General features: G+C 41.1%; 3 protein-coding genes across 3 annotated transcripts; 2 read left to right on the forward strand and 1 right to left on the reverse strand.

Annotated features, from left to right (window-relative positions):
- Window positions 1-5: 5 nt before the first annotated feature.
- Window positions 6-719, forward strand: LOC132260938 (adenylate kinase isoenzyme 6 homolog). The gene is made up of 2 exons (XM_059759360.1): window positions 6-278; window positions 343-719. Exons 1-2 carry the CDS (start codon window positions 30-32, stop codon window positions 685-687), a joined length of 594 nt encoding a protein of 197 aa, XP_059615343.1. The 5' UTR covers window positions 6-29; the 3' UTR covers window positions 688-719.
- LOC132260934 (2',5'-phosphodiesterase 12) lies at window positions 694-2,660 on the forward strand. Its single transcript, XM_059759342.1, has 3 exons — window positions 694-1,070; window positions 1,127-2,336; window positions 2,396-2,660. The coding sequence occupies exons 1-3, from the start codon at window positions 723-725 to the stop codon at window positions 2,656-2,658; spliced, it is 1,821 nt and encodes a 606-aa protein (XP_059615325.1). The 5' UTR covers window positions 694-722; the 3' UTR covers window positions 2,659-2,660.
- An 804-nt stretch (window positions 2,661-3,464) lies between these two features.
- LOC132260937 (carbohydrate sulfotransferase 5) lies at window positions 3,465-9,952 on the reverse strand. Its single transcript, XM_059759359.1, has 4 exons — window positions 9,610-9,952; window positions 7,705-8,474; window positions 3,647-4,028; window positions 3,465-3,584 (listed from the first exon to the last, which is right to left on the reverse strand). The coding sequence occupies exons 2-4, from the start codon at window positions 8,439-8,441 to the stop codon at window positions 3,465-3,467; spliced, it is 1,239 nt and encodes a 412-aa protein (XP_059615342.1). The 5' UTR covers window positions 8,442-8,474; window positions 9,610-9,952.
- Between the last annotated feature and the right edge of the window lie 1,608 nt (window positions 9,953-11,560).

The raw sequence follows: 11,560 nt of genomic DNA on the forward strand, positions 1-11,560 counted from the left end.
GCAACGACAAGTGGGCAATTGCATCGCAAATGGTTTTTTGTTTTGAAAACAGTGAAAACATCAAGCAGCGCGTGTTTTTGTTTTGCCCAGGAAAAATGAAGAATCAGCCGAATATTCTCATAACAGGAACGCCAGGAGTTGGGAAGTCACGCATAGCAAAGCAAGTGGGTGAGAAATTGCAAATGAAGTGGCATGATGTGTCGCAAATCGCGAAAGATCACAAATTCCTCGAGGGATTCGACAAGGTCTTGGATTGTCCCATTCTGGATGAAGATGCAGTAAGACTTTTTGGCAATGTGCTCTGGGAGTTATAATCTTGCATCAAGGGTATTTAATTTTCAGGTCTTGGACCATTTGGAGCCGATAATGCAGAAGGGAGGCAACGTCGTTGAGTATCATGCTTGTGAAATATTCCCGGAAAGGTGGTTTCATCTGGTATTTGTGATTCGCTGTAACAATACTCTGCTCTACGATCGATTGTCCAAAAGGAAGTACAGTGACAAGAAACTCCATTCTAATATTGAGTGTGAAATCTTCAACACAATCCTCGAGGAAGCTCAGGAAGCGTACAAAGAAGAGATTGTTCATGAATTGACCAACGAAACTGAAGAGCACTTTTCACAAAACATCTCGAAGATAGAGGAGCTTGTGAAGTCGTGGCAGGATAACTATGAGAAGGACGAATAAAGAAATCCGGAAAATTTGATGTTTCATTTCTCAAAATGTTGAGGTTATGCTTCGGTTGTGGAAACAAGTTGCACGTGTCGAAAATATTCTGGAGAAGCTTTACTCGTGGAAAATTGTGGAAATTTGGACGGAAAATGGACAGAGTATATTTTAGGCATGCAGACAATGACGGTTCCGTGGATATATCCTTCAGGTATACCAATGCAGAACACAATATTGACCGTGTTTTCAATTTCCGGAGGAATGTCAATGAACTGGTGCAGGGCTTCACTGACAGAACCCGGACAAATATCGAGAAGGAGTTCAATAAGCATAATAAGAAGAAGCAGAAGAAAAAATCCAGTGAAACTGCACAGGAAGCGGTCCAAGTAACGCCTCCGGAGGTGAGACTCTCACAACAAATTCAATATTTTGACTGATGTGATTCCCTGACTTTCAGATCATCGTGCAGCTCACTGGACATGGAGAAGATCTCTCAGGGAAGACTTTTCAAGAAATCCTAGTCACAGAGACACTGAGAAATAGCTTAGAGCTCTCAATTCACGACCAGAAACTCCCCGTTGCTGTGAATTATCCTTTTGTGGACTTAATCACACTTCCCGCTTCAATTCTGGCGGGATTCTTCGTATATCCTAGCAAAATAGAACTCTCATTTGCCTCAGAGAATGACTGTACTTTCACCTGGTACAGAGGGATGCTGCCCAAGAATAAGATACTCAACAACATAGAGTTTCAGGAAGTAGGCAAAGGATTTGCTTACTTTGCAAAGCTCGAAGACGTGGATCATTACTTGAAAGTCGTGTGTATTCCTCGAAGGGATGGAATTGAAGGTCCCAGTGTGGAGTGCTTGTCCAAATGCACTGTCCAGGCCAGTCCAGGAGAGTGCCCGTTCGAGCTGCGACACAAATTCACGAGTCAACGCCTCTCTGGGGAACAGTTCAGAGTGGCTTCTTACAATCTTCTCGCCGATTGCTATGCAGATAGTGATTTCAGTCGCCAGGAACTCTTCCCTTACTGCCCTCCATACGCTCTCCACATCGACTACCGGAAGCAGCTGTTCATCAAAGAGCTCCTGGGTTACAATTGTGATATTATCTGCCTTCAGGAGGTCGATGCGAGGATATACGATATGGATCTCGACAGATCCCTCCGTGTGTGGGATTTCGACGGGCATTTTACGAGGAAGGGCGACACAGTTGAAGGCCTGGCTATTTTCTACAATAGGAAACGCTTCCGCATGTTAAAGAAGTTTGCAATAACTTACGGCGAGCAGTTAAAGAAGATGGACATTTTTGCGGAAATATACGAGAAAATCCGAGGCAATGAAGAACTCGCCACGAGAGTAGTGGAGAGATCCACAACCCTGCAAGTGGTGGTCTTGGAGTCTCTGGACAATCCAGGAGAGGCGATTATCGTAGCCAATACGCATCTCTACTTCCATCCGAATGCTGATCACATGAGACTTTTGCAATTCGGACTGGCGATGATCTTCATAGAGAAACACGTCTTACCTGAGGTAGAGAGGGATCTTCCTGGAGTTAGAAAATCCTTGATCTTTGCAGGCGACTTCAACAGTGTGCCGGAATGTGGAATTTATAAGCTTATGACTGAGAATTTCGTTCCCAGCGACTTCATTGACTTTCAATCGAGTAAGTTTTCGATACTAAATTGATTGTAAAAATTGTACCAACGTCTGGATTTTTTTCAGAGCCTGATCAAGAGATTAAGGATGTCGAATTGAGACAGTCTCTGCCGATGTCTTCTGCCTGTGGTTGTCCGGAATTTACCAACTTCACAGTTGGCTTTAAGGCCTGTCTCGATTACATTTTCTATCAGACGAACAATCTCAACGTAGTGCAGGTTATTCCATTCCCTAGTACGCAGGAACTCGAGGCTCACATCGCCATCCCGTCCGTGGTCTTTCCTTCCGATCACATCGCCCTGGTGGCTGATTTGAGTTGGAGGAAGTAGTGAAACAAGGGAGTTTCTCTTGCATGTCTTTTGCGGTTTATTATTAAAATAACAATCTTATAGACACTAATTTGGAGGAGAATTGTGACTAAATAAATTGTCATATAAGATCCTGTATAGCCTACACTCTCTCGATATAAGTTCTACAATGCGAACTGAAAGGGTAGAAACGGTGATTAGCTTCAGGTCGACTGTGAATTGGTTGAGAGGAAAAATAAAATCCCTTAAACACCCGAGAAGGCACCACAATATACTGTCTGTTAAGCCTATCCTAACTATCTAGTTACAAAGTTTCAAGTTACGTCAAAATGAAAACCTCGTGTCAATATTGCAATTTTGAGTATACATAAATAAAACGAATAAAATAGGATAGATTGTAGTTACTACAATTAAATAAATAGAGCATTCCTTAATACATAGTTAGGTGTACTTATAGAATACAATTAAATAAAATTAGGGTAAATCGAAGAAAAAATCTGTAAAATACAAAACACAGCGCATTCAGTGATTTTCCGAAGGAAAAAAAATAATCAAAACTTTTGTAACTAATTGACAAATTGATTCTGCCTTTGAGATTGTGATGTTGTTTGTTTTGTCAATCCATAAGGGCAACACTAGGTAAATTCACTATTTCAATTGGTTTTACATGACTCACTCGCCGCACTTAAAAGTAATCGCGAACAGTTACAAATGCAGTCCCTAAACGACAACTCAATAATGCATTATAAATTGTGACTCGCTTCTTCTACACGACGAAAACATTGCTGGAATTCTGGGTGAGATTTCGCGCCTCATATTGCCAGGGTTCACGTGATAGAATATGGAAGAATAGGATCGAATTTGTTACTCAGAATCGTGACATTTGTGGCCTTCTTGTAGCCCCACAATTCCATTGCTTTTGTACATCCGTTCTGGATTGTGTCAATCTGCAAGCAAAGACATTCAGTTAATCCAATTAGAGAACATTGGAAGAGCTCTGTCGACAAACCTCCTCGTAGGAGAGGTCCTTGATCCAGTGGAAGGGTGCTGACTTAGAGTCACGATACGTGGAGCTTACGCCGCCAATGTCCAACTTCGTGTGTGACTCGAGGAACTCCTCCACCTCGGGATCCATGGGCAGTCCGTAGAAGTCTAGCAGCTCCTTCGTAGTCTCGTGCGGTCGCAGTGAGAGGTCCTCATAGCGCACCACACGGAATCGGTCGGGGTGCTTCTTGAGCAGCAGCTGAGCCGCATAGAAGTCCGCCACCATGTCGCGGCACATCGTGGGCGGATGATCACAGTCTGGCCGGCCAGGACACCATTCGCGGTGCTTCCGCGATTGTAGAGTCCCACGCGGATCGCGGATTAGCAGAACGATGCGCACATTTAATCTGGAGAAAAGGAAATTGTTCAATTGAATTGAATTGCAAACTCTGTCTTCATCATTGATACATAATGACAGTGCGATCTTTCTGAGCGCCGTCAGTGTAGCGAAAAGCTGAGTGATAAGGAAATGTATGAAAAGTTTGGAGAGCTCTTCATCGTTATCAGTAACCACTTAAATATTAGAATATTTTTATCACCAAGAATTATATTTGTTATCCAATGTCTTCAGTGTAGAGAAAGCTGGGTGGTATTTTCCATCTTTTTACGTTAACATAAAATTAAGTTTTTATTAAAATAGTTCAAAAATGGTCCCGAATAACGCAAATTTTCTTTTTATTTGAATTCATCATAGCATTAAAACCTTTTTTTCCAATAGAAGCACTTTTTGACACACTTTACAAGTAAAGTTTTTGCACAGAATGATTTAATACTTGTGCAGCGGATGGAAAATTGGGTCAATTGTAATTGCTTTATGTAAAATGCCGCTTTATTATTGCACAATAACCCCGAATGGAAAATTCCTACGGGCTTTGTATTTAAAAAGAATTAAAAGAAAAGTGATAGGCAAATGAAAATAATTATTTCAATTCATTTATTATTTATCTATTTAGTATTGCACCTGAAAGAACAACTTGTAAACATAGGTTGAAAAAGAAAATATTTGTTGTTTATTTTAGGGAATATTAAACATTGAGCAATTATGATAGGCAATAACAGCTTATGTAGGCAGTGACTAATAGGCACTCATTATCGCTGAATCACATATTCATTGTATCTTTGGAAATTCAGAGGGTAATTTCTAAGAGGTGATAACACTGATATGCCTTTCCGCTACGATTAATAAAGATTCCATTCAGCCAGGGAAATATCTGATTACGAGAAAAACTCATGGCGCTCAATATCAGATATAAAGTCCATTGATTTCTTTTCGAGGTTGATTGATGACATAATTTCGGCAATTTTGCCGCATTGACGAAGACAATTGTGTCTTTTGTCGACACGAAAATAGCCACACACGAGACAATAGCAGATGCATTAAAGCAATTGATTTTCTCACACATTATGCATCTTTCTTCTATGCTTTAAGAGTCATTAAAAATATTTACGGCGTATTAGAAAAATGAATAAAACTCCTCATTATACCCAGTCATTGTGGATGATGAGAGGCGTGCTTCCGTTCCGACACTGTTGCAGATGAATTGTATGTTTTTATGTATATAATGTCGTTGCGGTGAAAACGTGGAAAAGTTGACAAAACAATCATTTTCCAAAATAATATTCTTTCGCCTCGCGAGCATGTAATTTTAATTAAAACACATGTCCAAATATTTAAGTAATGATATCATAACAAGAGGCAATTACTAGTTATTAGGGAGCATTCCTTGTTATCAAGTGTGCTTTTGTACAGAAATAATTATACCACAAGATAATTAACGTCTCTCGCCCACCAATTTGAGCTTCCCAATATCAATTGGCAACACACTTGAGTCGTATCACAGCACAATCTCATCTTTATTTGACACTGGACGCCATATCAACCGACCTCACCGCAATTTAATCAATCAACTTTGACTGGATATTGCTTACAGGATGATTCTATATAATGTCACTATGATGGCAGAATTGTTAGCTTAAACACAACACTGCAAATAGTTTGTTTATTGCACAAAAGCGAATTATTTGTCCATCAAGCGAAGAATTTATCTCTCTCTGTCACCAATTACTGTAAACATAATTAAGTATACTCTGTGAAATCCTATTGCTAATCACATTTATCATCAGCTGAGCAAATGAATATCGTATGAAGCAAAATTTGGTAATTAGATATTGCAAATTGACTACTTTTACTTTATTCCAACGAGTGAGATTGCAAATGATTGAGAGAAATTCATGTAATTTCCCAAAATAAATCTTTAGCTGTAAATCAAAAAGTATAATTACTTTCTCCCATTGAATGGAAAATGAGACGAAATTGTATGGTTGAAAATTGTATAACAATTGCAATGATATAATTTCCACAAATTGCACTTAACACTTCACGCTACCGTTGGCGGTTTAACAAAGGAATCAAACCGTAAATTTTATGGTCACTATCATAATGGAAACATGTGTTAAATATCCCATTATTTTGCAGGAAATATGCAAAGCATCGCTGATATTTATTGTGTGGGAAATCCATTGAAAACTTTTAGAATGAAATTTTCACGAGTAAAAAAACACTCACACGGGAAATGTGCAATATTTAAGCATCACTGAATCGTTCTCCAGCATTTCGCTGCATACAAATTTCCTCGGGTCAATGAAAATCACCTTAATTATGTATTCAACTGGTGTAAGCGCAGAGATATCGATTTTTCAATTTAACTCCTTTTGCCAAGCATAGGAAAAGCGGACGGGTTCCACTCTAGTTTCGCTTTTTTTCCGGTAAATTTACCTGCAGAGAGGCTTTTGTCTCCCTGAATTGCATTTCCCACCCATCAATCCTTTCGTGGCGAGAAAGTATATTGCCGAAAAGGATTGAATATTTAATATAAAAGTGAATGTGGTTTTTAAGGCGGCGAAAGGTGAATTATTTAGCGAGTCATTTTCTCAAGAATCATGAAATGAACCTCTCCAATATTTATTGATTTGGGCCCAAATACATTTTGATGGAAAATTCGTGGCCTCGCGACATGAATAAAGTATAGGAAACTGGCAAACAATGGCAATATGTGCTGCATATAGCAACTCTTATCACTTGTGCCAACTTTTTCTATTCCCCCATGAAACTACCAGCAAATTCGCGTGGAGTCTAAGTTGATAAAACAATTAGGCAAGAAGAAAATTCAAGGCTTCACACTTAATTAATTGCCTCATAAATTTTCTGGATAAGTCTTGTAGAGATTTGTTTCTCCCTCTTTGTCTCTCTCTTTCTCTGTGCAAATAATCTTCTATCCATTGAATTTTCCACTAACATGGACATGCATACTAAAAGAAAACTCACACGCAAATCGTTCCATGTGCGCCAATGTTTAAGGCAATAACTATCTATGCCACAAGAATCACGATTGAATGGGGAAGAAACGGGTTCTCCATACTCGTGTGCCACATTTTAGAGCTACATTCTCTCTGCAATTTCTCATTTTTCTCACTCAATTCCCTCGCTTCCTCTTCACATGTGCCCCACTGAGATTATTGCAATTATTTACACTGAATTATGGATCACTGCAAGAAATCGCACTTTCCATCATTCAATAAAAAGCCATAAGTTCAACAGTGTGATGTTTATCGCACTGTCGCGATATCTCTGTTGGAAATCCGAAAATAACCATGCAGCAGAGGTTGTTATCAATATTGCAGAGAATGGCATATTTCCTTCCTTCTGATAAAACAATGCATTTTCTGTGCTTCGCTGTGGGCAACTAATTTTTGCTCTCGGAAATGATTCCCTCGCGATTTTGTATTTTAATTTGCACGAAACATTTGCTCAAGAAATTGCCTTGGAAATGCAATTGCCAAGTTGAGTTTTCTTTTGAGGACAAGCGACAGAGAAATTGCAGTAATTTCTTCAGCAGAGTTGGTAGAATTCTAGTTGCGAAACTGATACAGAATCAGTCTGTTTATCAAGATATGTACTTAACTCGGATGGCAAGGGTGAAAATAGAGCGCTCAGGTGGGAAGAGTTGAAATGGAAAATCTCACCTGGAGTCTTCGAGCAATTGACCGGCAATCGCAAGACGCAGACGAACGACTTTCATGCTCTGCAGCGGAAACAGGCGACAGAGAGGCGTGAGGAAGTCTGGGCGCCAGCAGAAGTTCGGATAGAGGAGGCACAGTCGCCACAGGCGTGTGTTGTGCTTGAACAGGTACGAGTGTGCCTGTCCATAGTCGAGGTAGTCCTGCATTCCCGCCCCGCTGTAGTCGCAATGGAGCAGGCTCTTCAGGTTAGCGATGGCCTGCGCCGCGAGTGGATCGTCGCGAATTTGGATGATGTCAAAGTTGAGCAGAGGCTCGTAGTGGTAGTAATTGCCGGGCATGGCGTTCAGGATGTCGCCCAGGAAGGTGGATCCCGAGCGCCACGTCGTGATCACGATGCTCCGGATGGGTTTTCCGCCCGTCTCGGGCGTGAGATCAGCCAATTGCCTCGCCGGCTGCCGGAATCGGCCCGCCGGGTAGTCAAAGAGCATCATTTCCTCCGCTATCCGCTCGCGCTGGCTCACGATCACGTCCTGGATGCGAATGCTGGCGTTCTGCGTGGTGTAGGCTCCGGTCAGGTGGTCGCCGGCCATCGAGGGCGGCTCCCGGTGGTGGTGATAGTAGGCTCGCGGTCGGTAGAAGTCCACGGAGTAGTTGTTAGTGCGGTGACTGGCGAACAGGAGCAAGAAGATGCAGATGCCACTGATGGTGACGAGACCGAGTAGATTCACTCGTCGTGACATTTTTCGCACACGTCCTCATTCACTGGAAACCAACTGAAACGCACAAGACGAAACCACGCCTTAGAAACAAGGATCTTTTTTCTCAATGAAATTACGTGAAATAAAAACATTTTATCTTTTGTAGGTCACGAAGGAATTTCTCCCATTTAGTGCAATGAATAGCTTGTGTGGTCTTTTTCACACCTAAACTCAACTAATGCTAGTAATTTACAATAATGAAGCGTGCGGGCATAAAAGCAGATTGATTACTCCCAAGACTACTGATAACCACTGTCACTCAGAGCGTGAATTAATGACAACTGACTTACAATTTCGGTGTAACAATCATTTTATTGAACTCGCAATTGGTTTATAGGGACTGAGATCGCAGTTGGATTAAGAAATAAGCTCTGATACACGATTTAAGGATCTGCTTCGACATTCTTGAAAATATCATAGAATTTAGAGAGAGAAAATACTTCGCAGCAGCATAAATAATTTTCTTTCCTTTTCACTAAAAAAAAATACCGTCTTCGGTTGGAAATCATGCTTCACCACAGTATTAAAAAAAAACAAGCAACATCGCGTTTGGAATTCTTCTGCAGAAATTACCAAAGCCTCTCTTCACGCTCGTCAAACAGATGAAAAATAAAACGAAAACGTCCCGTTACGTCTTCCAAACATTCTTCGCTCTCCGAAATCGCCTTTCGCGGGCCTGAGATCACTTCTTGAGAGCAAGTACGACTCCCACTTTGGAACAGGTTCATCCTCGAGTTCACATCTCTGCATTTTTCTCGTCTTCGCACTTCTGTCACGCGAAATTTCGCCTTCCTTGGGCGTCTTTTCGGATGGCAAATATACTGATGGATGACACAAGCTATTGAATGCAAAAAATAGGCGCTATTGAAGGGGGAAACGTCGATTTAGCGTGAGACTTTGGCGTGAATCAAGGTGAAAGACGAGTCGAATGTGGCTTCGAGTCTCACATTTCAGCCTTTTGCAATGACTCTATGCTGTACACACATGAGATATTTAATATTTGCTGAAGTTATGCAGATTTGTGGCTTATCGTGCCACCCGCAGGGAAATATTTAAATTGCCAAGGAAGTCCTTTTAAATTGCTATTTAAACAGGGTCTCACGTGCTATTCCTCGAGAGGTCATAAAGTTTTTTGCCACTAGCTTCTCACCTGTATCACCTCGCAGGCATCTGATGACTTCTGCTGACTAATTAATACATCTCAACACTTAATTAGTGACTTTTTTCATTGTATTTAGGCTAGTTATTCGTATTTCTCTCCATCAAATGCAGCTTTTTTCCGTGTTCGCTGCTCCGCCCTTTTGTGCCCCCTTTTTGCCACATCCACACCACTAATTCACTGCCACTCGTCAGGCTGGCACGGTGTTCGGAGAGCACTTTGAATCCGCGAGAACGTGTCCAAAACACCTCTACTTCATCCTCCAGGTGAGGTAGCAGGAGGCTATTTGCGAAGAATAACACAAAACACTTGTGCACCGAATGACATTTTCCATGGAAGTGTGCTCTGGAATGCTTTCGAGCGCTCTCGACTTCCAATGGATCCCTGCACACACGCCATTCGGACATTCCCATGTAGGGTCATAGGACTATTTGCAGATATCTATAGATTTGTCAGATTATTCTTTGCAGAAAAACGAGGAAAATACTCTTTTTAATTGTATTTATTCGAGAAGAAGTAAAATATTCATTTTATAAAAATACTTCTGAATACTTAAAGACTAATTATGCTGTGTTTAATGAAGAGAAATTTCCAGATCGCTGAGTTGTTGCGATAGTTGCGTTATAGGGCTCAGTCGAGATGTTAGAGGATTGCGACTTTGCTGTCCATTATTCATGGAAATTGGCCAATAGGTGTCTCTGTAGTCAGGACGAATGTTTGATTGTTCTCTGATGATGATGCTTCATCCAACATAAAATGAATCACAAAAGTGATTATTTAAATTATGAATTTCACCATCAAGAATTCCATTCATCAAAGCAAATAATCAATTCCAGAAACTTCTGAAAAACACTAAAACAAGTGATAAATTAGTGCAAATATACTTTGGTAGCGGATGTTTATTTTTAACAAATTCTGCTGAAGATTGCATCCTATCAATTCCCTGAAGAGCATTACCATACCACAAGATAAGGTCTCCCACTGGCTTTCCCAAGAAAATTCCAAAGTCAATCCACCGCACAATGGAAAAGTCCATTAATTTAGCATGATTAATCATCTCGTGTGTGTTCGATTGAGAGAAACCTGAGGATGGGTTTATTCATCTTTTCGCCTCCAACGGCGCCAATTAACCTCTCGCTGCATTGGATGCTGTTGATCTCGGAGGATGAGATTTGATTCAATTTGCATTTAACTTTCTCCCCCGTGCGCACACACTTTAATTGTGTCGGACAATGAGATGTCGAGCGATACAATGCACTTTTAATTACTTCCCCGAAAGACACACAAAGTGGAAATTGCTGGGGCTTTGTTCCAACCCAAAACAGGCACTTTCGCTTTCCTCCAACTCGTGTGCATCCGAAGGAATTTGCAAACAATACACGTGGTTGGTTCAGGTGCCGCCGGAATTACTATACTTCACTCTTTCCACACTTTTCTCCCACTCTCGAGCACGCTCTTCAGTACAAATGGTCCAGCTTAGTGCACTTGTTGTTGTAAATTGCTGTTTTGTCGTGAGGCAGTGAAGCACACTGAGACCACCAAAAGGCTCCAGCATTTTCATGTGGGTTTGCCTTTCTCACATCTTTTCTCTCAATTAATTTGATCTATGTTTGCGTGAGTGGGGAAAAGCTGGGGACAATGAATCAGCTGAGAAATGAGGTGAACAAACGAGATCTTCTAAGTGTACCTCCTCTTGCTCAATCGCCATTCATCAATTCCATTCCCAAACACCTCATTGTCTCTCGCTGTGAGTTAATGGCGGGAAAATTGCCAATATCAAATCGTCATAAAATGATCACAACTTCATATTAACATTGCCGTTGTGTCACTACTCTTGGACGGACTGGCAGAGTGGGGTTGTTGTCGAAAGAACTGAGGGACAGAGTTGCAAAATTGCCGGTCATTCTAGTCAATTTTCCGAATGAATCACACCGGCGCTTTC

The sequence above is a fragment of the Phlebotomus argentipes genome, unplaced genomic scaffold (assembly GCF_947086385.1).
Source record: "Phlebotomus argentipes unplaced genomic scaffold, Phlebotomus argentipes genome assembly scaffold_18, whole genome shotgun sequence".
Lineage (NCBI taxonomy): Eukaryota > Metazoa > Arthropoda > Insecta > Diptera > Psychodidae > Phlebotomus > Phlebotomus argentipes.

Bases quoted from the DNA above. Each gene is read 5' to 3' on its own strand.
- LOC132260934 (XM_059759342.1), top strand. From the start codon at position 723: ATGTTGAGGTTATGCTTCGGTTGTGGAAACAAGTTGCACGTGTCGAAA. The intron at 1,071-1,126 runs GTGAGACTCTCA...CCTGACTTTCAG, and splicing joins TCCAAGTAACGCCTCCGGAG to ATCATCGTGCAGCTCACTGG. The intron at 2,337-2,395 runs GTAAGTTTTCGA...GATTTTTTTCAG, and splicing joins CTTCATTGACTTTCAATCGA to AGCCTGATCAAGAGATTAAG.
- LOC132260937 (XM_059759359.1), bottom strand. From the start codon at position 8,441: ATGTCACGACGAGTGAATCTACTCGGTCTCGTCACCATCAGTGGCATC. The intron at 4,029-7,704 runs GTGAGATTTTCC...CCTTTTCTCCAG, and splicing joins CAATTGCTCGAAGACTCCAG to ATTAAATGTGCGCATCGTTC. The intron at 3,585-3,646 runs GTTTGTCGACAG...CTTTGCTTGCAG, and splicing joins AGGACCTCTCCTACGAGGAG to ATTGACACAATCCAGAACGG.
- LOC132260938 (XM_059759360.1), top strand. From the start codon at position 30: ATGGTTTTTTGTTTTGAAAACAGTGAAAACATCAAGCAGCGCGTGTTT. The intron at 279-342 runs GTAAGACTTTTT...TTTAATTTTCAG, and splicing joins CCATTCTGGATGAAGATGCA to GTCTTGGACCATTTGGAGCC.